Consider the following 26,502-nt stretch of genomic DNA (forward strand, 5'->3'; position numbering starts at 1 on the left):
CGCTATATCCAAACGAGGACATGTAACATCCACGTCTCTATTGCAAATCACTACAACAACTCATCTGCAGGGAGCTGACAGGTGCTTATGGGCTAAAGAAACACACCCACCAGAGCTGAGTACGCATGCGCTCTAGTGCTTGTACTTTCTCCCCGTGTTGCATGTCGGGCGTTGTAGTTTTGCTTTCCTGTCAGCGCAGCGCAATGCAAGATGTGCGCGGGACTACAAGTCCCGGCATGCTTCGAGTTCCATGCGTGTCTCTCAGCCTTGAGCTGCGTTGCATCAGCTGTGGCTGTGAGAGTTTGTGCCGGCTGGGTTTATTCATTACACCGGCATGAAGCTGTACGTGAGCGAGGGGAACCCGCACGGGGTGAAGGTGCTGGCTGCTGCCGGACTCTTCTCTCGGGATGTGGAGGTGACGAGGTTACAGCAGGAGGGTAAGAGGGGGGCGCTGTGTGGCTGGAAATCACACATGGCTTTTCTGGAGTATACAATGTGCAGAGGAAGGACATACCCAGGCAGGAGTGCAGGGGCAATTTCTTGGGTGGGGTGCTGCACCAAAGTGTCCATCATTAGTATGAAGACTCACTGCTAATCATCCCTTCAGTGGATCATTTTCAGCTTTATCTCACATGAAAGTCCCCTGTTCCTAAAGCTTCTCGGTGTAAGTCAGTTCTCCCTCACCCCCCCCCTGAGCTTTTACATTCTGTGATGTTTACATGAGTGTAAAGGATGGACGGATAGCGTTTAGATCACTAGTCCCAGTTAACCACAGTCCAAATAACTGGAAAATAAACATAATGGGGGAGATGAGTCAATGTAAATAAAATAAAAAGTGCTAATAGACGTTTTGGTTTTTGATGCACCGCTGCATTTTGCACTTTTTTTACATCAAAAGGAAGAGTTTCTTATATTTGAAGCAGATTAAGGTTGAGGAGTTTACACCATATGTTTTTTTTTTCTTTCTGCAATTGTGAGAAGTGACGCACGCAGATGCAGCATTTGATATGCAGATGCAATTACCCCTGTTGGGGTACAATGGAATGTGTTAAACATTTAAACATGTGTTGTCTCCTTAACTAGTGTTTTCAATAACACTATCGGTAAATAACGTCTGCTCTCATTTTAATCTGTGAATCATGTAACTAACTCTTCCGTAACTCCATCCTAGGCAAAAAAGGGTGGGTAGCCGTGTTGGTCCTTTCTTCCATGTAGTAACAAAGGAGAGAGTACCTGATATGTTACCAGCTTTCAACCCTCTCGGGGTCCTTCATATCAACTACTTGTTGATCTGATAAAAGGTATCATACCACCTACTTCCTCTCCTTTTTGTTACAAACTCATCCTATTGACACTCCCTAAATTACAAGCTGATTGCAAATTGCAAAACTTGGAGCAGAGATCTTGATATGCTGATGCAGAGAGATGCAATTTGTATACATTTTGCTCCATATTTGCCTTGAAACAAAACCCTCAATGTTCCTTTGCATTGCTATTTCTCATTACATACTTTATTGTAAATTACTCCAGCAGATAACCAATTTGAAGATAAATCATTTCAGAGTAATATTTGTGCAGATCACTACGGGCTAACACGGTACCATCCTTTTGGTAGCTACTGATTGTGAATTTTGTAGGATGCCTCCTCCTTACAGTGCCTACTATACAAATTCATGGTCTTTGCTGTGATAAGTTTCTGACTAGACCCAGGTTCCTAATGACAAAATATGGGGTTACAGATCTTGGGATGCTTTGGGAAAGGTGGGGGGCAGTCTGAACCAAATCAACCTGTCATACAACGTGGCTTTAGTTGGCTATGGATATCTGAGACATGGCCAGTTTGACCATTCATACCTGTACAGATGCACTGGTTATTCCTAAAGCTTGTGCAGCTGATGACCTTATCAGAATCAGTGTTAAAATAATACTTGTATAACGTGCCCAGGTTTTGTTAACCTGTTTATTGTTCCATTTATGTTGTTAAAAATGGATGTCTTGTCTCATCAGAAAAGGTTGTGCCCTTTCTGTCTCAGCCAAAGCTGCCAGCCCTACAACTGGATAATGGAAACTATCTCTTCTCGGCTAATGCAATCTGTCAGTAAGTATTTTGTCGGCTTCCCCTGGTCTCTTTCGCATGAATGCTTCACATTTACAGCAACGTAATCCTGAAACGGTCATCCCAATACATCAGGGTCAATGACTGAGCCACCTGTGCTGAAGCAGGGATATGCTTAAAACCTGACCTGTTGGTGACCCTTGAGGACTGGAGTTGGCCACTCGTGCAATAGATGATGCCCAGTTTTGCTTTGGAGGAGGAGGGGCATAGAACGGTCTCCATATTTGTCTCCCATTTATTGGCTGCTTCAAGACTTCTCAAATCCCCCAATGTCTCTCTGCCTGTATTTTATGTCGCAAATGTTAGTGTCAAGAAATCACATAAGCTTACGGACATCTTGGTATCCAAAATATGATTGACATGTTTAAAGCCGCAGTCTGCGCTGATGGCTGTTCTTGCATATTAGTGCACTTTAAAAGATCTCTTGAGCTTTCAATGTTATATTTTTTGGAAACTGATTCTTTGCTGGTCAGATATGAACAGTTGAAATATTAAGTTTTTAACACTAAAACTAAAGGACTTGCTCAGGGCAAGTACTAACATTGCGTTAAACTTGTATAGGCTTCTGGGGAGGGATTGCTGCTTTAACCTTTAGTGACCGGGTCAGGTGGCTCTAGGAACGATCACATAGCACAATGGGGGTCTTCACTTCCGTTTTGATCAGGCTGGCCACTTCATCAGAGCCTGTCGCACCTGCAACATCATAAGGACGCGCTGAAGGTTAATACTGTTTGCATGATTTCTGTATTTACAGCTAATCCTAGTACTACAAATACATTTAGCATGAAATCCAGTTCATATTTAATCCGGATGTCCATTGGTTATCACAAGGAATGGTCTTGATGGAAGAGTGTAGACTGGAGTACAACTCTGAGCAGAGGTCACTGATCTGTTTCATTAACCAATTTGTTTAACACTTTGCTGCTAGAAACATGTTGTCCAATGAAGAGCATTTACTTTGCAGACTTCTCAAGTGATAATAGCATTAACAACATATTAATTAAGCAATGCTAATGAGCCTTAGGGCAACTTGGTGTCTTTCCTTGCTGGATATGAAAAGTTTCAAAGGGCCAGTTTGTGTTGTAATGATTCGTACTTGTAACTCATGCATGATTTTGGAAATGGCACTTTTATGCGATCTTGGTTAGTAACTTTTTTTAATATCTGTGTCTCGGGCAGTAAACAAAATGTTTGTTGCAGTATTTCATTATACCTCTTATTTTATTATTGGCACTTGCAGTGAAACATAAAAATAGACATTGGTGAATAGTTTGTGAATTAGCCCAGTGTGTTTTCTTTCAGAATTGAAACCGATCTGTGCACAAATGCCAGCTTCCCGAAACTTGATACAATGAAGACATGTTTCGGTTGTCCTCTTAAGTTGTAGGCTTTTTTTTTTTTGTGCCAGGACACTATTGTTGACGAATGGGTATAAATTGCAGAGGCAACAATAAAACATTTTAAGTAATTAAGTGTTCTTTTAGGTACTTTTTCTTGTCCGCTGGGAATGACCTGAGTGATGTATGCAATCAGTGGCTAGAATGGGAAGCGGAAGAGCTTCAGGTGGGTAATCTGAACAGGTATCTGGGGACGGCTGACTACAATTCTAGTATGATTTAAAAATGTATTTTTTTTTTAATCCTATATACCAGGTGAGTTGCTAACTACTGGTGCACACAGAGCCTACAATATGTTCTGCTGTTAAGTGGTCAGTGTACATTTTTGGCTTTTGCTAATTGATATTTTTGGGGTGTCTCCCATCTGTAGCCGGCAGTCTCTGCGGCACTATATTCTCATGTGGTACAGGGGAAGAAGAAGGAAGATGCTCTAGTGATCACTCAGACATCGCTGAGCCACCTTGATCAACGCCTTGCAAAGAAAGAATGTACCTATCTCATCAGCGTGAGTACCGATCTCCTCTAGCTAATGCATTTACAGGGTATTACAGGCAGTCGGGACTCCTAAATAATTCAGGATGTATTCGTTTTGGTGCCTGACCTCAAATGGACACTGCAACATTGCCCAATCATATGAAACACATGCTTGTCTTGATCAGAGTATTTTACCTTAACTATATATTAATACTGTTTAAGGGAGGAGTGCAGTGAGGGCTACTTTTTCTATTGAAGAATGCACAGACCACTGTGAACTAGGGTTAGTCTCTCTGTTAACTTTCTTGGAAAAGTTTTGCTCTGAATGCGATGCTTCAGAGGGCTGTCTTTTAATGTATACTGTATGAATAACCTTCTGTATACAGTGATATGATCATAATTGCCCAATATGGTGGCTGATTAGATATAATATGAAATAGGTCCCTTTATTCTGTGCCACACTGCCTCAGGCGTCCTGGGCATTGAGCTGTAGGTCCCATCTCTCTGTCGATCACTTTTTGGAAGGAAGGAGAGACCATATGAACAAATGTTTAATTCTATTACTATTTAATCCTGTCTTGAGAATAAGAAGCAAGGGGGTCAATGCTACTCGCAGTCCCCATTTATCTCTCTCAATATAAAATATACATTTTATTGTTGGACTGCAAAACTTTTTGTATGGATGCATTTTTTTTTTTTTTTTTAATGACTAGGCTTATGTCTTCAATTAAACACACTTCTTTTTAGGAAACATTATCTGTTGCTGATATTGTTGTGTGGGGATCCATCTGTCCTTTGATCATAGATGTGGCCAGTATACCAGGTACCATATAAAATAGTAAAATGTAATGCGTTATATTTAATCTGTTTCCTTACACTTTTTTTTATTTATTATTATTATTATTATTATTATTATTAATTTATAACACATCATAGACATTGTACATCACACTTAAACCCAATCATGAAGCTTGGAAAATGTAACAAATTCTACTTGCCTTTGATTTCAGAAGTGTAATTTCCAATGGTGAGAGTGCAGTGAAATGATTATGGAGATGTTTGATGGCCTCCTAACTGGATTAGCCACTAGCATCTGGGATAAATTTAGCTCTACACAGGGACCTTTACTTTTCACTTTCTCTTGCTCATTATGGGGAGGGGGGAATGTTTTTTACTTTTTATACTAATGGCACGAAAATATTGTGAAATTCTGTCCCCAACCACATGTCTAATTTAATCTTTGTTTATGCATTCTGCAGAAGAGCTGACCTCCTTGAAGAGTTGGTTTCAGAGCATAAGTCAATTAGAACAGTGTCGGAAAGCGGCTGAATCCGTGTTGAAGGACCAAGGAGCCTCTGTCTTCAAACCATATCTCCAAAGACTGCCAACACCAGTGCTCTCGGCCAACAAACTCTCCTGCAATGAGCAAGAGGTAAAACATTGTGGCCGTGCCTCCTTAGCCATGATCATGGACTTTGTAGCAAGGACAGGTTTGAACACCATGCTCCTAGTCACCCACCTTTAAAGCGAGCTGACATGGTACAAGAGGTGGAAAGATACTGGGAAATTGGTGATGGGGTCTTATTGCAGAGCTTTGGAATGAACAACTTCCAGATACACGTGCAACTGCCGGTTTTGAGGCAGCGTGTGAGGCAAATTCACAAGCATCTCGCAAACACTCTGCAGCATAGTCCATAGACGCTGTAATGGCCCATCGGATTAACACAGCAGGGGTCCCTGTGTTTGAATGGGACTCGCAGCCCGGCAGAACTCAAACAGCGCGAGTCCCATTCAGGCGCAGGGGCCGCCACTGTGTTAATCCTAGTCTACGGACTAGGCTGAGGATTTTCCCCAACATGTTCATGGAATTCCTCAAAATCTGCGCCAAAACCGATAGTTGCATCTGTACATCAAATAGGTCATCTTCTCTGGGAGTCAGTTTTTTACACATGGCTTGGAATTGCAGTTTTAGATGTTGGTAGGCTCCAGAGATCTCACACATGGTTGTAATATCCAGAATGTTTTTAATAAATACGGTCACTTCTTTTAAGTGAGACCAGGGTAGCTGAGGTTTGACCCTTGCATTGATTGTGATTCCTGTATTGGAAAACTGCTTGTTCTTGACCTCCAACTGGTCAGACTGCAGATAACCTACTTGGCCTCCGATGAAAAAAGGCCTGTAATTTTCCATGGTTGTAAGTGTACATAGAGGCAGCTTGTGTGGTTCTCCGCTGTGTTGCCTACATTGCCTCTTTCCTACAAGTGTCCAAGTAGGTGATGTGTGGTGTGGCTTAGCCATGAAGTTAATCTGTTGTGTTCCTGTCTGTTGATGTTTGCCTAATCCTTCAGTGCATGGGCCAGCAGCTGAATAAAAGCTGTTAATGGCTTCGTTAACAGTCAGAACACCCATACACATGGCCCTGTCATCTAACGGCTGCCTCTGAGCAGCTGTACCATGTTTGATTGTCATAGATGCCACTTTCCCTACACAGGGAGAAGATACAGCAGCTCGCACCCTTTCCGAGGAGGATATTGCAGCTGCTGCTGAAGCATGGGTCAGGGGTCTCGCTGATGCTCCAAAGCCAAGACAGCGTCGGCATCCCATGTGAGTCCATGTGACATACACTCTGATTAATGGGTATCATGGATGCTTCTACTGCTAAAGGAAATTGAGACCATATCTTGTCCTCTCCTGTATTTCCAGCCTCCCTTTGGAAGGTGAGAAGAACATATTGATCACTAGTGCTCTGCCCTATGTGAATAACGTGCCCCACCTGGGGAACATCATCGGATCTGTGCTCAGCGCTGACGTCTTCGCCAGGTGAGCAGAACATGGTGGTGTAGTGGTTAGAGGATGGAATTGGGAGGCATGGGGTCTGCCTAAAGTTTTGTCTGTGGGATTGTTACCTTGAACTGACACTCCACAGTGTAAACAAACACAACAGGGGAGTCGCCCTATGCCTCTTGGGCACTGATATGGGTCCCTGTTATGTGATGCACTGCAGTAATTGAGGTTGTGAGAGATAAATGTACTCTGTTCATTTTCTTGTTCCCAGCTATACTTGGTAAAAATATTTGTATTTAAATGTTGTTAAACTATAGGCCTGTGATCCAGGTTTTCTAAATAGGACCTTCTCTCTCATATTTTTCTAAAACTAAAAATGTTCTCACTTTGGTTAAAAAATGTTAAAATGCTGCGTGTGCTAATGAGAAACACCTTCTTGTATAGTCCTACACCAAGGCATAAAAGCTAGATAACATCTCAGTGGTTAGTTCTAATAATACAAAATATGCATCTTCTCATTTACTTTGGCCAAAAGACCATCATTCTACTGGGTGTTTGCATGCAATGCATTGTTCAGTAAAGGTATTTCTGCTTTCTTCTCACACGCTCACGTATATGTACTTGTACTTCCTGCTGCGTATTCCATCTGTACTCTGTTTGCAAGAACCATTCGAAATGTAGGTACAGAACATGCTGAGAACAAATCCCCTGCTTAAGTGAGGTGTATCAGATTGTTCATAAGTTATACAATCGCCGTCGCCAAGATGAGTTGACCCTAGATTAATTGAGCATTGTGAAATTGTATCTTTTTATTTCATGTGATAAATACAAGGGTCCTTCCTTTGTTTGTATGTATGTATGTATGTTTGTTTGTTTGTAGCTGGCTTTGTATGTCTGCAGCGGACGTTCAGTCCCCTTTAATATTTAAAAGGAGCTGGTTATGCTCTCACGGGCGGTGATGCTCCAAATACATTGAACAGCGCAATGTATTAAATGACTTACTGTATAGGTGGGACAAATAGAAATGAACAGGAGACGAGAATCACTTGACCAGCTAGATTACGGATAAAGAACACTCGTGATACAAAAGTTTCTGGGATAAAACCCTGGATGGCTAATTTCTTTACTGCAACGCCCCTCTGATATCCCACTTCCACCGGCAGATTGATTCTCATACTCTCCTCTGATTGGCCAGGTACTGCCGGCTGCGGAATTGGAACACTCTGTACGTGTGTGGGACGGATGAATATGGCACTGCCACAGAGACCAAAGCTATGGAGGAAGGGTTGACCCCACAGCAGATCTGCGACAAGTACAATGCTATCCACACCGCCATATACGAATGGTTCAACATCTCCTTTGATTATTTCGGCAGGACAACAACCCAACACCAGACTATGTAAGTGACCATAAATAAGGTACATTCCCTTCAAGACTGACTACTGTAATTCACCATTTTTCTTAAAGGGAGTCTGGATGGCTACGAAGATACTTTGCTATGTTGCCTCTCTTGACTTTGCAGATTTTCAAGTAAAGAAAAAAAAATACAAAGAACTATTGAAAGTTTTCCCTTCACAGGGCATCCTTTCTCAGTCCTGTTAAATGTTCTGTCGGCTTACCTCCGTGTGTTGATCCAGTGTATTGATTTGAATACACTGTAGACCATATTTATTAAGAACTATTAAGCGCAAGTCAATTTATGACCCGTTCGAGTGAAGTTAATTTATAGTGACCAGTAAATCTAGGCCTTTATCTCTACTTTGTCTGTCTGACCTTGAGAAAAGCTATAATTACCCTGTGTCTGGCACATGCTGTTAGTCTGTGGAAAAGCATCTTTTAGATGGGGTAATCTGCACCAAAACCGGTCACATAAAACACTCCCTGACCATACTGTTTTGTGCTTTCTTTATCCCTAGCATTGCCCAGGATATCTTCCACCGTCTTCTCGAGAGGGACTTTCTGCACAAAGACACCGTGGAGCAGCTCAAGTGTGAGACCTGTCAGCGGTTCTTGGCTGATCGCTTTGTGGAAGGGATTTGCCCCTTCTGCAACTACGAAGAGGCCAGAGGGGACCAGTGTGACAAGTGTGGGAAGCTTATCAATGCAGTGGAGTTGAAGGTATTGTCAGAGCAAGGAAATTGTGGGATAGAAAAGATCACTTGACCGTATATCCTTGCTTCAAATCCCTTGTATTAATCGTTGGTTCTCCGTGAAAAAACTTGTGGCTGTGCCAAAGAACAGAGATCTGCCAATCTCCTTTTTTATGTGCAGCCAGATATATTGTATGAGTGAAGATAGATTAGGAGTGCTGTTCAGTGTTTATTATGGAGCATGTGCAAATCTTGGCCAAACACTGGTTTTCGAAGGCGATGAGGCAAATCGGTGCACTTGTTCCTGTGGCTCATTACATTTTGGCAGTTGTGTGAGAAGGATAAACTCCAAACAGTAGCACAGACCGGTACAAAGATAAATGCTCTTCTGCAGCATATTCCCTCACTGGCTGAGCTGACTGCTCAATCTCCCAAAGACCCCCTTCTCATAAACAGATTGGGTTTTACAGCTTAACAGGGAACTAGTATCCTTGCACCTGTGTGTGATGCCTCCTCACAAGCTTGGAAGTTGTGGGAACTCTGGGTTTCCTTTTAATGTTATTATTTTTATTTCTACAGAAACCTCAGTGCAAAGTGTGTAAGCGAGCTCCTGTCATTAAATCCTCCGAGCATCTCTTCTTGGACCTGCCAAAGGTGGGGCACTTTATATACACCTCTTGGGTAGTGGGATACAAGTCTTGTCTGTCTGTCATCATGCAGTGGAAAGATGCCGGCAATGGGATGTTACTGCTGTGCTGTGCTGTGATGGTCATGTTTATGTCTCGGATAAGGAGATATGTTTCCTGAGGCTCTTTGTTGATCTTTCATGACTATGCCACATACATATTCATTCTGTTCTCTCCCTAAGCTAATTGATATATACGTCCCTCATCCCTTTACATCGGCATCTCCTTAGAGCCGTAATATTGAACATCCAATGGGAGAATTTTGTAGTCGCTTTCTGGACGAATGTTGACACATTATTTTCTACAGTTGGGACAGTCCGTGTGCCCCTTCTTTCTATCTGACTCTGTAATGGGATAAACAAATTTTAAAGGCCTTTAATAATATCCAATATGAGAAAGGTAGATTCGATTTTGTTGAATCGATGCATTCAGTTTGGTGCAACTTAAATGAAAGCCATGTTTGTAGGTGTAATAGGATGTACAAAGCATCCACTTCTGATTGGTGTACACCTAAACAGACCTGTTTGGTGCACAGAGCTTCTAAAGCCTGTTTGTGTATGAGGGACACTTTTTTTTCTGTTTTTTTTTTGGTCCATTACAAATGATCACATATATTGGAAGAAATGTATACTTTTCTAGGACAAAGATGACTAATAGAACTTGGCATTTGAAAGTTCGCCAATAACCCCTCCCATTTTCCTCCCCACTACTGCATGGAAACTCCTATTGACTTGAATGAGGTTCTGTGCAGCAATGCCCTGATCGCCATCGTTGCACTTTAATGAATAATTCCATTTGATATATTTATCAGACAGCCCTCCACTCTAGTTTGTTATATGTACTGCATAGCAACATTGTTCTCTGATCAGTGTGCACCATCTCCCTTACAGCTAGAGGAGCGTCTGCAGAAATGGTTGGACCAGTCCCTGGCGTGCGGAGACTGGACGTCAAATGCCCGCTACATAACCCGCTCTTGGATCCGTGATGGTCTGAAACCACGATGCATCACCCGAGATCTCAAGTGGGGGACTCCTGTTCCACTGGATGGCTTCAGAGATAAGGTGACTGGGATTTTATATATACACTTTCTTGATCATGCATCACCCGGTCACACCTTCCATTAAATCAGAGAACCGTTACATGCTGTCAGTAAAGCATGATTCTGCTGGTATAATGAGGCACATGCTCACATCTTGCTGTATTGTAGCATAACCACTACCTCTGTTTTTACAGGTGTTTTATGTCTGGTACGATGCTCCAATTGGCTATATGTCTATTACAGCCAACTATACCGATCAGTGGGAGAAGTGGTGGAAGAATCCTCAGCAGGTAATGACATTCTAAGTTCCCCTGGGATCAGCTGCAGCTATCCGTGTGTCAGGGTGCTGGGAAGGGAATGTACAGTATTTGGCCTTTTTATCAAGTGTGTGTCTTTGAAGTCATTTGTTGGAATGGAGAGAGCTGCTTCTGTAGTGATTTAAAGCATACACCCAAAGCTGTGCTATGTATCAATTTTCTGTCATTTGGTTTCCTCTCCTTTGGCAGTAGTATTTTCCAAGTTTCCTCTAAAGCGATTATTTTTAAATATTAAAAAATATATATATATATATATATATATTGTGTTTTTAAGCTTTACAAAAGGGTTCTATATTGTCAAGTTTTTCAAATTGGAGTATGAAATATAGCAAAATATATAATGCCTGGAAAAGTAAAATATTTGCCAGGCAGATGTTTTTTTGTTGAGTTTGACACACCATGGGAACACAAGTTGTAAACCATTGCCCTAAATTATACCTTGGCCATTTCTACGTAATGTGTGTTTTTTTTTTTTTTTTTTTTAGTTTTTTTTAAAATTTAAATTATTTATTTTTTAACCGCTTTAATTTCACATTTTTTTCCCCCTCCCCGTCTAGGTTCAGCTTTATAACTTCATGGCAAAGGACAATGTTCCTTTTCATAGTGTCATCTTCCCGTCTTGTCTGCTCGGAGTTGAGGATAACTATACCTTGGTTAGCCATCTTATAGCCACTGGTAAGTTCAATGAAAGTAATACATTTACACGCGCCTGACTGAGTTGTGGGGGGGGGGGCTTAAAATATAAAAATCTTCAGCTAAGCCTTTACTAGACCAGCTACTGCAAATAATGATTCTAGACCAAACGGTGTTAAAGTGAATACAAAAGCCTTCAATAACAAGGTTGGAGAAAAAGCAGACATTGTTTTCTGCAAGTGGGAAGCGAATAAGGTGCAAAAAGAGACTTGGCTCCACCAGACTTATGGACTGTTTCTATGAACTCTGACCTGCTTAGGAGAGCTTGGCTGCTCACACTACGATCAGCCGCGTTGAAATTGATAGAATCGGCCTCTTCGTTTGGGGATTCACTAACCTACGATGCAGGATCTCGCACCCTGATGTGACGTTTACTGCCATTCAAGTCAATAGTCGTTAACGCCTGATCAGTGTACAATGCATCAGAGCCAGGTGAATCTGACCCCTAGTGTATAAACGTAAACTTTGGGTTTAATAAGGCATATCTGTGCCTTGGTGGAATTCCCCCACCTTCACTGCTTCTGATGAGGTTGTGGAATCCCATAATGTTCACAAAACAAATTTGACCCTTATTAAGAGAAGTTCTGCATGAGCATGTAAGGGTGGTGCAAAACGAACATTGAAAAGTAGTAGGAACACAATACATATTGTCCTTTCTAGCAATCATATGGTTGTATGTGCAGCATTTCACAACTCTGTTCTGTTGTCTTTAAATAGAATACTTGAATTACGAGGATGGGAAGTTCTCGAAGAGTCGGGGGGTCGGGGTGTTTGGAGACATGGCAAAGGACACCGGTATCCCGGCTGACATTTGGAGATTCTACCTGCTGTACCTTCGCCCCGAGGGACAGGACAGTGTGTTCAACTGGAGCGACCTGATGTTAAAAAATAACTCTGAGCTTCTTAACAATTTGGGCAACTTTGTCAACAGGTAGTGAACTAGTGGGGGGGGGGGGCGGGGGGTGTAACACAGCTTTGTTGTGGCTGCTTTTTGAGTGCAAAGCCTAAAAGCAATCCGGTTTGTCTCTGCAGAATGGTGCAAGGAAATAGGATCTCCTGTAGATCTAAGCCATGGGTTATTTACTTGGTTAATTACAAGTCTCCTGGGTGCAAAACTGGGGAAAACCAGGTTTTAAAAAAAGAAAAAGAAAACCAGCACCATGTTTATCAAAGGAAATGAATTTGGTTGAAAGTACTTGGAGTTTTTCCTTTTGATAAATGTGATGCAATTCTTTTGTGCTTGCAGTTGGTAAACACCATTAATTTTGGGTCCTGCTGCAGGGATGGGGAGTGTTGTGCTCTCAATGCTGCATAGTGAGGAAATACAGCAGTCCTCGATCATTTAGACCTGGGGATATTAAGGCGTGGCCAGAATGGGTTGGTTAATGAGAAGGATACAAAGCAGTGGGTCTATCTAGACTGGAAAAGGTCCGATATATGCACTGATCTATTGTAGGACTGAAGAGTTTAGAATATGAAAGGTAAAGCTGTTGCTCTTTAGAACTGAATACTACCGGTGTGCATACCAGAGATTATCTAGGGCTCTGTGGCCACCTCAGGCTGCATAATGCTGTGGCACTGAACCGTTGTTTGGGCAATGTAACGTTTCAGCTGAGCAAACATTGAAAAGTGATTTCAAGTGGAACAATAAGGGAGGGAGTGTGTTGGGGTGTTGGGGTGTGTGTTAAATGAAATATTTTTTTTTTTAAATGAAGTATCTCAGGTTGAGGGGGGTGGGAGCAGTGTAGGGGAGTGATGGGAGGAGGGGGGTGGGAGCAGTGTAGGGGAGTGATGGGAGGAGGGGGGTGGGAGCAGTGTAGGGGAGTGATGGGAGGAGGGGGATGGGAGCAGTGTAGGGGAGTGATGGGAGGAGGGGGATGGGAGCAGTGTAGGGGAGTGATGGGTGGAGGGGGTGGGAGCAGTGTAGGGGAGTGATGGGAGGAGGGGGGTGGGAGCAGTGTAGGGGAGTGATGGGAGGAGGGGGGTGGGAGCAGTGTAGGGGAGTGGTGGGAGGAGGGGGATGGGAGCAGTGTAGGGGAGTGATGGGAGGAGGGGGATGGGAGCAGTGTAGGGGAGTGATGGGAGGAGGGGGATGGGAGCAGTGTAGGGGAGTGATGGTAGGTGAGTGATGGGAGGAGGGGGGTGGGAGCAGTGTAGGGGAGTGATGGGAGGAGGGGGGTGGGAGCAGTGTAGGTGAGTGATGGGAGGAGGGGGGTGGGAGCAGTGTAGGGGAGTGATGGGAGGAGGGGGGTGGGAGCAGTGTAGGGGAGTGATGGGAGGAGGGGGTTGGGAGCAGTGTAGGTGAAGGATGGGACGAGGGGGTGGGAGCAGTGTAGGTGAAGGATGGGATGTGGGGGTGAGAGCAGTGTAGTTGAGAAGTGCAGACATGGAAAGGGTTTGGGAATGAAGGGCTCTTTGTTCTAGTAAATTTGAAGAAAATTTACTTTGATTTACTAGAACATTTTCAGACTTATTTTAACAAATATATTTATCGTTATTTTGGGCGTGTGGTTTTTTTTTTTTTTTGTTCTTGTCCAACCCTGATGTGTGTAATTTTTTTTTTCCCTTCTAAGTTTTCCTGTTGGTACTGGCTTTATGCTCCTGAGTGAGAATAGTAGGTTCTTCCCACTTTCATAGCCTCACAACCTATCCTCCTCCCCACGGCCACAATATAATCCTCCTGCACTTTGTGGTGGTGCCGCCAAGTGCAGAAGGACTACGTAGACACATGGCCGGCAGCTTTCCCCCGTCCTGCGCATGGGAGAAATTTACGACGGGGAACATTGCCAAATGCTTTGCTGTGCTTGATGTTGGAGGGATTGGTACATCGGCACATGGGCTGACCCTAATCCCCTCTCTTCACTGCAGGGCGGGTATGTTTGTCCAGAAATTTTTCGATGGCTTTGTCCCTGAGATGGTACTGACATCCGAAGACAAGAGGCTTCTGGCCCAGGTCACTGCAGAGCTTCGCCAGTACAACCAGCTCCTGGAGAAAGTTCGGTACGGCCCCCTGAGGAAGGAGTCTCTGACAACATGGAGGGCAGCAACTGCCCGGCTGAATTGACCATTTTCTTAAACCCTTTCAGCATCCGGGATGCCCTGCGGTGTATTCTGACCATCTCTCGCCACGGAAACCAGTACATCCAGGTTAACGAGCCATGGAAATGCATCAAAGGGGACCAGCACGACCAGTAAGTTAGGCTTTGTTACAACGCAAGACCTGCATGTTAACCTCTGTTTTTGTGGTGTATTGCGGACCCCTTCCAGCAGAAGAGGTTTGTTTTTATCACAGGTACTTGGCTTATGTTATCTGTACTCCCCACACCATCTGAAGTCCATATTAACTTAGTGCTCCTGCAGGGACCGCTAGGACAAAACTATTTAGATTGCTGCCCAATATACAATAAGAACTTGTTACCCCATAAATGCACCTTGTAATATGTATTCCGATTAATTACGTGTTTTGGCGCAGTGAATTACAGGGACCACGGTAGGTTACAAGCCGGGACTATTCCCTAAAATTACACCACAAGACAAACTGTTGAATTTTACAACCCTAAACTTAAAACAGAAAATAGAAACTGATCATTGATTTTTATTGTAAATTCCAATCTGTCCAATTACTTGGCATCGCTTTTACATAAGGAAAGGAAAGCAACACATGGATATTTTCAAAAGGCTACATATACTGTGCATGGAAAGGGAACTTGCGTCTCAGTGCCACGAGGGAGCATCATTAAGGGACTGAACGTTGGTTCTTTTTCCATGCACGGTATATATGGCTATTTCAAAATATTCCAGGGCTGCTGCTGCTGCTGCTGCTCATTTTCTTACCGTTCATCACCCAATTGCTGGGGGGGGGGGGTGACTTACACAGCATCAATGTGTTTTACCTTCATTTTACTGTAAGGTATTTTATATGCGCTTATCTCCCACATAGAAAACCCTGGCATCAAAGGAGTAAAGGTGTCTCCTTTTATGTTAAAAAAAAAAAAGAGATGGGGTGCCACCATGCAAATAAGATGGAGAAGTGCTGAGCTACAACATAAATATGTGCTCACATCAGATGAGGCCTTTAGCCACAGCGCTTCTCTTTCAGGAATAGTCACCTAGCATGGAGCCAAAAATAAGGATTTACACCATCTCATGTTGTGAGCCATTACTCCAACACCCGGGGGAAGTAGTGGTTTACCCTAGCGGTCCTGTCTGAGCCGTCTCACTTGTCCTGTTGCAGGAAGCGTGCAGGCACGGTGACCGGAGTGGCTATAAACATGGCGGCCCTGCTCTCTGTCATGCTGCAACCTTACATGCCAACAATCGGCGCCACGATCCAGGATCAGCTACTGATGCCACATGAAGCCAGAGTGCTGACCAGTGACTTCTGCTGTACCCTGCTTAGTGGGCATCATATCGGAGCTGTGAGTATGCAGCATACGCATTGCACTTGTAAGGAGAGTACAGTAGCAGAGGCTATTCCAATTGATAACACATGGGGGTGTAGGAACAATTTTATTTTAGGTGTGGATGCTGTCCATACAAAATCGGTGTAACCCTCCCTGTCAGGCTTCTAGGGAGATTACATTGGTGTGCAATATTTGTTTACTCAATATAGGTTACCTTGACTCAGGATGTTGGGCGATGCGATAGCAAGGGTAAAAATGATGGGCGCCAGGAACTTTTGTAGTGCATCAGTCTTTATTCATGTCCCCAGGCACGGGAATATATCACACACACGACAACATTGTGCTAATTTGTCGTGGTTATTCACTCCGAGTGAGGCGTATCTGCTTGGTTACTTTACTGGAATTGGACCTGCCACCAACCCCCTGCAGAGTGTTGTCCGTTATACTATGTTTAAACTGAGCCCTTACTGGGATCCTGTCTGGTTCTATGCAGCTGAAGATTGTTGTACTTCTTTTTTTTTTTTTTTTTTTTTTTTCCCTCCCTCCCCCCTTCTGTGTGGGAACTTCCACTTCCACACAGGCTGAAACAAATACTTATATGGATCTGCCATTCAACTGGATCCACTGACACCCGGTGGCCCTCTGTGGCGTATTAATTTCTCCTCTCTAGGACCTGCTTGATTCCGCTAGCCATCTTCTGGGGTCTTAACCTAATGGGCACGGTCCCTATCTATATTATGATAAGGGGGGCCTGGTCTCTTCTATTACTTTATGGACATAACCCTATCTACTCTCCCCGAGGCTCCTCTCCTCTTGTACTCCAGGAACCAAACCTTCCTACTATCCTAAATACTTCCTTGTGACATCAGTATCCCTATGGCAACACAGGGTGGGGCCTAGCATATACTATCCTTCTAGTAACCTCATAAAAGGGGCGTTTCACCAGTAACATACATAATCTAACGTAAACACGTGTATATACCGGGAGGGAATGGCTGCAGCAACCCCCGCACCTCTAGTTCCAGCCCCCAATCACGCAGTTTAGAAATGTTATCTTGGCAGGAAAGGTTTAACAGCTCCTTTTGTGGAGCAGATCTCAAGTGGGTAATGCACTAGAATTGGGTACCAAGCAACTGTCTGGGCATTTAATGTCAACAAAGTTACCAAAGTTATTGCCTTATATGAAATCAAACAAATGTAAAGTTTTCGTGTGTAGTCTGCCCTTAAATTGAAAAAAGGTCATTTGAGAATTCTCTGGAGATGGATTATGTATAAACAGTCAGAGTTTAAACCAAAGACCAATATCTGCAACAGAGCAATACCCCCCCCCCGTACCATATCTAGTCTCCATTTAGTATATGGTATGGTAAATTACCCAAATGTATTTTGCATGCAATATTGTCCCAATTATTTAGCACACATTTATATAGGTTATCTATTCTGTTCCTCTGTGTATTCCCAGCCCCCAATGTTCTACTCAAACCCATTACTTACACACCCAGCATGAGCAATGCCACACACTGGACAGCCTAAAACATTGTGTAATGTGGCTTGCTGGCTTTATCATTTTGACATTGCAGCATCATAAGGCAGTGTCTGGTGCTGTGATCACACCACTCTTATGCTGCCATATTTGATTCCTCAGGTGAGCCCTTTGTTCCAGAAGCTGGATAACGACCAGATCGAGTCCTTGAGGAAACGCTTTGGAGGTGGACAGGTCAGATGCAAGGTCTTCTGTGATACAGTTGTTTGACATGACATAGTGATAATTTTTTCGTCTGTGTTATCTATTATTTATTCTGCCTTTGGGCTATTACGATTGCTAGTTTATTTTTATGCTCTGTATGATGCGCTAGCTGTGAATACAGTGCTGTACAGGCATACCCCGCTTTAAGGACACTCACTTTAAGTACACTCGCGAGTAAGTACATGTCGCCCAATGGGCAAACGGCAGCTCACGCATGCGCCTGTCATCACGTCCTGAACAGCAATACCGGCTCCCTACCTGTACCGAAGCTGTGCGCAAGCGGGGAGACTATAGAGCCTGTTACACATGCGTTATTTACATCAGTTATGCACGTATATAACGATTGCAGTACAGTACATGCATCGATAAGTGGGGGAAAAGGTAGTGCTTCGCTTTAAGTACATTTTCGCTTTACATACATGCTCCGGTCCCATTGCGTACGTTAATGCGGGGTATGCCTGTATATGAGCACTGACAGATGGTGGCAAGAACCTGCTCTGCATGGGAACATGTATTTCTATTGAAGGGATTAGAAGTTGGGTTTTAATGTCTAGACTTTGTATCATCGTCCCTCTGTTGGGGCTTTCAATCTATGCCATCACGGTACTTTCTGGGTAACACTGCTTTATGGCCCAGGATCTGGTACCAGTGTATGCCATGGGCGTGAGCTCAGAGCTGCAACTGTTTTAGGTCCTTAATCATAATGTACTTTTCATTGCTCCAAACTCTGTGAGACCACTTGCATGTTAGGGTTTTTGATAGGGCAGCTTCTGCATCACATTATAGTATCGGGTAATAGAAACTGGAAGGTTAGTCTATAATAAAGTCACTGTTTGCAAGGCACAAAGCTGTGATGGATTTAACTGAACAATCACTGGGCTGTAACTGAAGATACATTGGACTAGTTGGAGACGAATCTCATTGGTTTTGTGCAGGTCTTCAGCAGTGATCTTGTTAATTTGATCAGTATGTTCGGTAGCCTCTGTCCTTATTTTCTGTCTCCTTGCTCTGCCTTTTTTTCTTGTATTAGCTGGAAGTCGGCAGCCCTGACCTTCAGGTATTTTTACTACTGCATGTTGAATTGTTTGTGTTTAATTTGCATGTGCGACTCTTAACCTGCAGTATTTTACCCCGTCATCCTTTGTCTAAAAAGTTGTATTACACTGCAGAAAAACTGTAGCAATTGTATCATTCCCCGGCTGACTGGCAGTCATCAAAATCATCCAGCCCATGCAGGGATAGGATCCATAATCCTGCACAAAGCTCTTGAGTATTTATACCCCAGGCTGCCACGATGTTTCTTTACAGCCATCTGCAGAGATACATTTATAAGTGGTTCTATATTTCCTACAGTCCATCTACTTGGTTGCCAGACTCTCTTTTGTACCCTTCTACAGCAACAATAATAATAAAAAGACATCTTGTCTTACAGGTCCCCAAACCTGCCTTAGCCCATAAGTGCACAGCATACTGTGCTTCCACAGTAACAAAGGATTCTGGGTAAAGACATGCAAATGAGCTGTCACATTTTGCTTCTTATCCACTTCAATATGAATCCCTATAAGCTTATGCCTGTGCCCTTCTACAGAAATCATTGGCCCTGTGGATAATGCACTGTATCCCTATCCTCCATTGCAATGTACCTTTCAGCCCTTCTGGTGTAAACACTATCTAACTGAAGTAGTCCTGTGCTATATTTAAACCCTGTTCCGTGTGCAGTCTAGAACCGGAGGGTTCAGGTTCCACATCTCTGGGATATTTGATGGTGACCTGGTCCTTGTAGTGCCTATTCTACAAGATTGTAGGAGAAAGGACAGCGTGATTAATCTTTCATGCCTACATTCACAAGCCGCCTAGTCAAGCTGAAGCACAGCTGCATTGTTGACTCAGTACAGGAATCTCCCACTTTCTCAGCATGAAAGTCTGAGTAGCAGCAAAATGAAAAGATGTGGTTTCCTTGTCTGTTGGGAGAATTGAGGCAATGGAGAGGTTAGTGACCTACATCCATACATGGAGCGTGTGAAAGCTTGTCTGCCTGGTGTGGCTAGCGCTATGGGCCCTGTGTTTGTAACTGTGCATTTGGTAACCTGTGGATTTCATTTACAGTTAGATCCAGAGTAGGCAGAGATAACTATAGTTGAAATGTGATGCGGTGGAGTGGTACAACCTTTGTAGTTTCTGCATAACTATACCAAAAATAATTTTCAAACTTTACAACTTTATTTTTTTTTAAAAATGTAAGTGTAGCAATATCAAAATGTGCTGATGAGATACATAATAGCAAACAAATAAACTAAGATGATTCTCCTGGAGAAAAAAAATATGTAGAAACGTGCACACCGACACCCCCCTGTAATGGTGTAGAATCCTTTATTATACAGAATAGATACTCTAGAAATAAAATGCACTCGAGCGTTAAGTTGCATCCAAGCACATGAGAGAGATGCAACTTACAGTACGGCCTCTAGCCCAAGTGTGGTCAAAAGATGGCGGATGTCATGGGCAGAATGGAAGGGATATATTTGGGAGTGAGAGCTGAGCTGTTAGGGGGGGCAACGTTGTTGAGAGCTTTGCAAGTCAAAACTAGGGATTTAAATTTGGTTCTAGAGGATCTGGGAAGCCAGTGTAGGGATTTTCATAGTGGTGCAGCAGAAGTAGAGCGGTGAGTGAGGTAGAGGAGTCTGGAAACAGCATTTTGGATGGATTGGAGTTGGGAGAGGCAGATTAGGGGAAGGTTGCAGTAGTCAAGGTGGGACAAGGTGGCTGAGTGAATTGGGATTTTAGTTGACATGAGTGAGAGAAGGACGTATCTTAGCGATATTTCAGAGGTTGAGACGTCAGGACTTGGAGAGTGAGTAAATAGGCGGAATGAAGGAAGGCGTAGAGTCAAAGATGACCCCTAGGCAGCCTGTCTGAGGGTGTTGATGAGATTGTGGTATTATTGAAAGTGAGTGAGTTTGTGTGTAGGGGTGTCCGTGAAAGAGCGAGAGTATTTGTTCTGTTTTGGACATGTTGAGCTTCAGGTAGTGGTGGGACATCCAAGATGAGATTGTGAACAGACTTTTGGTGACAAAGGGCAGGAGGAAAATGTGGGTATCATCGGAATAGAAATGATAATAAAAACCAAAAGGTTGTATTGGTTCACCAAGAGAATAGGTGCAGAGGGCAAAGAATAGAGCCTTGTGAGACCCCAACAGAAAAGAGTGTAGAGAAGATACCAGAGAAGGAAGCACTGAAAGGGCAGTTTGATAGGTAGGACGTGAATCAGGGTCTCCTGGTATCACGGAAGCCAAATGGAGGGGAGTGTGTGCACATGGGGGTGTTCAACATTGTCAAAGGCAGCAGAGAGACAGGAGAATTTAGTAAGCAGAATTAGCTCTGAGTATGATATTGGCCATTTTTGTTAGTGCTGTCTCGGAGTGTAGAGGACGGAAACCAGATTGCAAAGAGTCAAGCAGAGACTTGGAGAGTGTCGCGCGGTTACATACAAGTAAATTGAGGCAAAGGGAAGAAGAGAGATTGGGCCGAGAGTTTATTTAGAATGGATGTGATGGGTGCATGTTTTAAAGGAAGATGGGAATGTGCAGATATGAGGTTTAAAAAGGTGACTTGGTACATCAGTGATTTGAGGAGATGTGCGGAATAGGGTCAAGGGGAAAATCTGTAGGGTGAGATGAGGACCACAGAGACCTCTCCCTCAATCACACAGAAAAATGAGCTGAGGGTTGATCAATGTGTTGCATGTGGAGCCTGTCCTGAAGAGATGTCATGTCTGAGACTCCAGCTAATCTGTGACGTAGGTGACAAGGTCTTGGGTTGTGAGGGTGAAAAGTGGTGCAGTTGGGCAGAGGAGTTAAATTTAGCAAAATGACGTTGCGGCTTAGAGGAAAGACTTGGTATGGATGAAGAAAAGGAGGTTTGCTTGGCAAGGGAAAGGGCAGGTTTCTAGGAGGAGAGTATGCATTTATGGTGGAGGAAATCTGCTTTAGAGCATCATATCCTCCAGAAATGTTCAGCAGTGCGTGAGCACTTTTTGAAGGTAGTGGGTAAGGTTTATGTGCCATGGTTATGGCTTAAATTGTTGGGGGGTGACGTATGATGACAGGAGCCGTTTTGTCTAGGGCTGTTTAAAAGTGTACTGTTGTATGAATAGGCTGCTAGGTCTGGGCAGGAAAGGGTATAGATTTGAATGGAGGCGAGGTTGAAAGTATTTGCAGAAGTAGGTGTTGTGGAGGCTGCAGAGGGGCAGAGTGAGGCTAAAGGTTAGGAGGTGAGAGGAGAGAAGGGCATATTAGAGGAGTTATAAGCAAGAGAAAAACAGGCCATGGGAGTGTCCATTGCAGTGAGTAAGGGAGGTGGTCTATTTGGAGAGACAGGAGGATGTTGAGGAGAGAAAATGGGCAGCTGAAGTGACATTGGGATTATCAATAGGTATGTTAAGGCTTCCCAGGATGACAGTAGGGTTGCCAGAAGTGAGGAAGCCAGGCAACAGATTTGTCAAGAAATGTAGGCTGATCCAGGGGGGCGATAGACGACGCAACATGGAGAGAAAGTGTGAGAAGTAGATGGACAGCATGTTCTTCGAAGGATGAAAGGTAGGGGGGGGAAAGGGGGCATGATGTGCAGTGTGGGGGGGGGGGGGAAGTATTTCGCCTACTCTTCTGCCCTGTCTGTTCCCTGGTTTGAGTGTTTGGCAAAGGGAAAGACCACCATAGGAGAAAGCAGCAGGGGAGGCGGTGTCTGAGAGGTCTGTAATGGCTAGGAGGCTGAGTGAGTTGGAAATTAAGTTCTGGATATCTGTTAGTTTATTGCAGACAGATATTACATTCCATAGGGTACAAGAAAAGGGAAGCTGCAGGTGTAATGGGGAGGAGGTTGGAGTAGTTAACAGTGAGTGGTGTAAAGGAGATTTTGGGATAGGATGTGGGACGTGAGAGGATTGGTATGTAGACAAGGGGATGATTAGGGGACATGTCTCCACATAGGAGTAATATTAAGGAGAGGAAGAAAGATTAGGAAATTTACTGGATTTTTTTTGTGGGAAGGATGGGGGATGTGATGAGAGAAGATTGGAGATGACGTTAAACAATCGTGAATTTAGGAAGGAGGGGAGAACGTGTGGGAGGTAGAGGCATAGGTAAATAATTGAGAGGAAGGTAACAGTAGTCCAAAAATGAGATTGGGCAGAAGTCATTATTTAACATGTTTGTAGTGAGCACTTCCAAGGCCATGATTATACCAGAAGTCGCCAGTGACGCGCGGCTGGAAAACAAACGGCTGATATCCGCTGATGGTTTACATACCAGTGCGCCGTGTGCAGCTGCGGGGCGGCAGTCTCCTGAAGAGATTTGCTACAGTGTTTCTGGCAGGTGACGGCAGCGTCACGTGAGCGGTTCAGCCAATGAGAGCGAACCTCTCATGGTCACGCCTCTGCATCTCTTCTCTCCTGTCTCCCCGGTATAATCAAGATGCCGCTCGGCAGCAGCGCAGGGTGACATCACAGGATAGCGTCGCCGCCCTGCAGCTCGTGGTATAATCGAGGCTTAATATGCACAAACCCACCATACTTACCCCCGTCCTACACACGCCACATTCTCCCCCTCTAGCACTTCATACTCGCCCTTATTCTCAACACACTCTCCATTCAATCTCCCCCCCCCCTTGTAACATAGCACTCATTCCCTTTCTCATCCCATTTCTGTTGTACTCCATACACCTCACCCTTAACCCCACTCACCTCTGCGTAGCCACACCACACTCTGCCCCACCCCTCATTCGCACATGACTCCCCTTCTCATGCTCAAACTACGCACCTTCACCCTCCCCACAGTCATCACCTCTCACCTCCCTCTTCCCCAAACAAAGCCTGCCCCCCTCTTACATCCCCTTCTTCCCCAAACAAAGCCTGCCCCCCTCTGACATCCCAAGTTCCCACACACCTAAAATATGTCCACTGCACAGAGTGCATCCTGCGTGGGCTGGAGGCTGGGTGGCTGTGATCTGTCTTTCCTGTCTCTATGCCGGGCTGAGAGAGGAGAGTGAGTAGAGGCAGATTGCAGCCTCTCGGTCTCCGTATTGTGTGGGATGTGTCTGCTGAGTAGCTGGCAGTGTGTTTCCAGCACCCTTAGCAGAGGGGTGCACGGGTGTAGAAGTATGCATTATTTTAAATATGTCTAACCTAATCCATTAGCAGGATGGATACCTTGGATTTGCCTATGCCCTCATTCTCCTGTCACTGAGCCTGTAATTAGTCTGTTGCTGTGCTTTTTTCACATAGTGGAAAGTTTTAAATTAGGAGTTCAGTCTGTAGTTCTTGGCCCGCTCTAAATTTGGGAATGGTCCATGAAACCCTTTTAAAATGTGTTTTACAGACCATAGCCCATGCGCTTTGTATACATTATCTGTTTTTAGTTACACATTGATGAACAGCCAAGTAGGATGGTGCTCCTGTACAGAATTAAAGCTTTTCAGGGTGCAATCGCACCATGTGGATTTAACTCCAGATACAGTGACAGCCTGCGTGAAGCTTTCCCAGAGCGAGTTGACATGTCCACTAATATCCACAGGTGAAAGCTGAGCCCAAGGTGGCAGCAGGCACTGGAGCTCCTGTGGAGGACATTCCCAAGGCCAGTGGGCAGCACAGAGTGAAGGAGCTGATGGAGGAGGTCGAGAAACAGGTGAGGTCAATGGTGCTGTATCTGGGTTGCACCCAGTGCATGACAAGATATGGCATTGTAACAGTGCAAGTAGCTCAGAATATGCACAGAGGTTGTGATTCACTATGCTTCTGTACGGAATATCGCCGTGTGTTCCCGCATTCACTGCCATTGACTTGCATGCCAGTTAACTCAGGAATAGAGTTCAGCCAGTTATTCCATTCTAAAACTGGGTGAGATGCCAAATACCATTGTTAGATCACTCAGAGGAAGGCAGACAAACTCTGTGTAACATTTGAAAAATAAATATCCTTCCCGATGTTTGTAAAGGACAATCCGACGGCATGACCATTAATCGCTCCGTGGTTTATCGGTTAACCTCTAGCCCCATATACCTTTTCCTTTTGTAGGAAAAATATGCACATATTTCTTAAACATAATAAACAGCTACAATAAATGTGTCATTACTTTACAAGTAAGGGCTACGCCAAAGTGCAATTTTAACGTTGTAAAGAAGACCTTTCTTTATTATTATTTGGTGCTATCTCCTTACCTCTAATTTCAATGGGTGACCCTGTATTAGTTTTACAGATCTTGTAGTCAAAACCTGCATTGCATGGTCTTTTTATTTACCCTACATATTTCTCTAAATCACAGGAACTGCGCATTTTACATTTTATTTTAATTAATTGAAGGTTAAAATTTAGGTTTGGTATTCCAACATTAGCTTTGGACAGGCCCCTCCAAGGGGTAGTCCCACATAGCCAGCAAGAAAAAGGGGATTTCAAATAACTTTATTTAGTAGACTTCTTTAAAGGAAAATGTTTTTTTTTTTTTTAAAGTGTTAAAAACTTTTTTTACAGGAATCAAAATAATTATTTTTACCAACTTCTCCCTTATTTCTATTTAATAATGATGGCATTTTAGTTGCATTAAAAAATAATACAGGAAATGTACCTGTGGATTTATAGTTTTATTCCTTTAAACTGCGATGGTGCTGATCAGGGTACTAACGAACTGAAACTGGCAGACAAGCCATCACACTGCTCCCTGTTTGGATACAGGTCGCCTAAGTCTTCTGAAGAGAGAGAGCAACATTTATGTAATCAAAACCTTCCACAGCAATTTAGTTACAATGGAAACATTAGCCTTTGATAATGTTTTATTTAAAAGTTCTTTTGTTTGATTTTGAAGGCATCATATCTACTTGTATCCTTTCTGATGCCAGAAGGCATGTTACATTTATGTACCATGGCCCTTTCAGCAAGTCACGTGATCCCGTGGCAAGTACTGATGTAAACGCGACATCGAACAAACAAAATGATGCAAACAAATGAACACAATCTCCCCTGGGACACTAGCGAAGTTGCCATGGTGTTGTCCACAGGATGTCACATGGGCCACCAGCCCTCATGACCTGTAGGTGGTGTCCTAAGGGCACAGGTTAACCAGTTAAATAGGTCCATGCCAGATTAGAAGTGACTGATCCTTTAAGGCCAGAGTGAGCAAAAACAATTTAACATCTAAATGTCATTTGGTTTCCTTTTTAAAGAGTCAGTCACCCATTAGACTTGCCACTACCATTTATTCTCTCTGGTCCTAGGAGTGTGTGTCCTGGCAGTGGCTGAGATGTGATTAGAACCTATATTTGACATGGGGCATAATGGAACAAACCACACCTGTGTTTACAATGATTTATTTTTTAGGGTGGGCACGTGCGGGAGCTGAAAAGCAAGAAAGCAGAGAAATCTGTGATTGAGAGCGAGGTGCAGAAGCTGCTAGAACTGAAGAATCAGCTGGCACTAGCTGAGGGAAAAACTCCAGCGCCTCCTGCTCAGAAGGGGAAGAAAAAGAAATGAACACCCTGGGAAACCAATTCTCCAAAAACCTGCAATATATCAAACTCTCACCACTGGAGGGGTCTGGGATGCATTGTAAAGAGAAACCTTTTTAGTCTGCCTATGGCAGTGAAAGGGTTAGAACTGGGAACATTGTTTTAAATAAAATATTTTGGCCATTCTTTAAGGAGTGTTTATTTTAATGGTGAAATTCAGCCCTTCCGAATCTAAGCATATGCTAATTGTGTTTATAACAAAGCA

General features: G+C 43.7%; 1 protein-coding gene across 2 annotated transcripts; it reads left to right on the top strand.

The window, feature by feature from the left end:
• Positions 1-222: 222 nt before the first annotated feature.
• Positions 223-26,428, top strand: MARS1 (methionyl-tRNA synthetase 1). Of its 2 annotated transcripts, XM_075591535.1 has the most exons (22): positions 223-437; positions 2,008-2,098; positions 3,601-3,679; positions 3,884-4,018; positions 4,735-4,810; positions 5,247-5,419; positions 6,480-6,592; positions 6,692-6,808; positions 7,968-8,171; positions 8,689-8,890; positions 9,442-9,516; positions 10,439-10,609; positions 10,782-10,877; positions 11,462-11,579; positions 12,315-12,528; positions 14,466-14,597; positions 14,684-14,788; positions 15,832-16,015; positions 17,646-17,717; positions 18,778-18,804; positions 24,314-24,424; positions 26,110-26,428. In XM_075591535.1, the coding sequence occupies exons 1-22, from the start codon at positions 335-337 to the stop codon at positions 26,260-26,262; spliced, it is 2,751 nt and encodes a 916-aa protein (XP_075447650.1). In that variant the 5' UTR covers positions 223-334; the 3' UTR covers positions 26,263-26,428. The 2 variants fall into 2 exon arrangements, with proteins under 2 accessions (XP_075447650.1, XP_075447651.1); XM_075591536.1 differs by lacking the exon at positions 18,778-18,804 and having other exon boundaries at positions 224-437.
• Positions 26,429-26,502: the final 74 nt, after the last annotated feature.

This window comes from Ascaphus truei, chromosome 3, assembly GCF_040206685.1.
Source record: "Ascaphus truei isolate aAscTru1 chromosome 3, aAscTru1.hap1, whole genome shotgun sequence".
NCBI classification, from domain to species: Eukaryota; Metazoa; Chordata; class Amphibia; order Anura; family Ascaphidae; genus Ascaphus; species Ascaphus truei.

Coding starts and splice junctions, on each gene's coding strand:
- MARS1 (XM_075591535.1), top strand. CDS start 335: ATGAAGCTGTACGTGAGCGAGGGGAACCCGCACGGGGTGAAGGTGCTG. Junction 4,811..5,246: donor AGATGTGGCCAGTATACCAG/GTACCATATAAA, acceptor TGCATTCTGCAG/AAGAGCTGACCTCCTTGAAG. Junction 10,610..10,781: donor TGGATGGCTTCAGAGATAAG/GTGACTGGGATT, acceptor CTGTTTTTACAG/GTGTTTTATGTCTGGTACGA.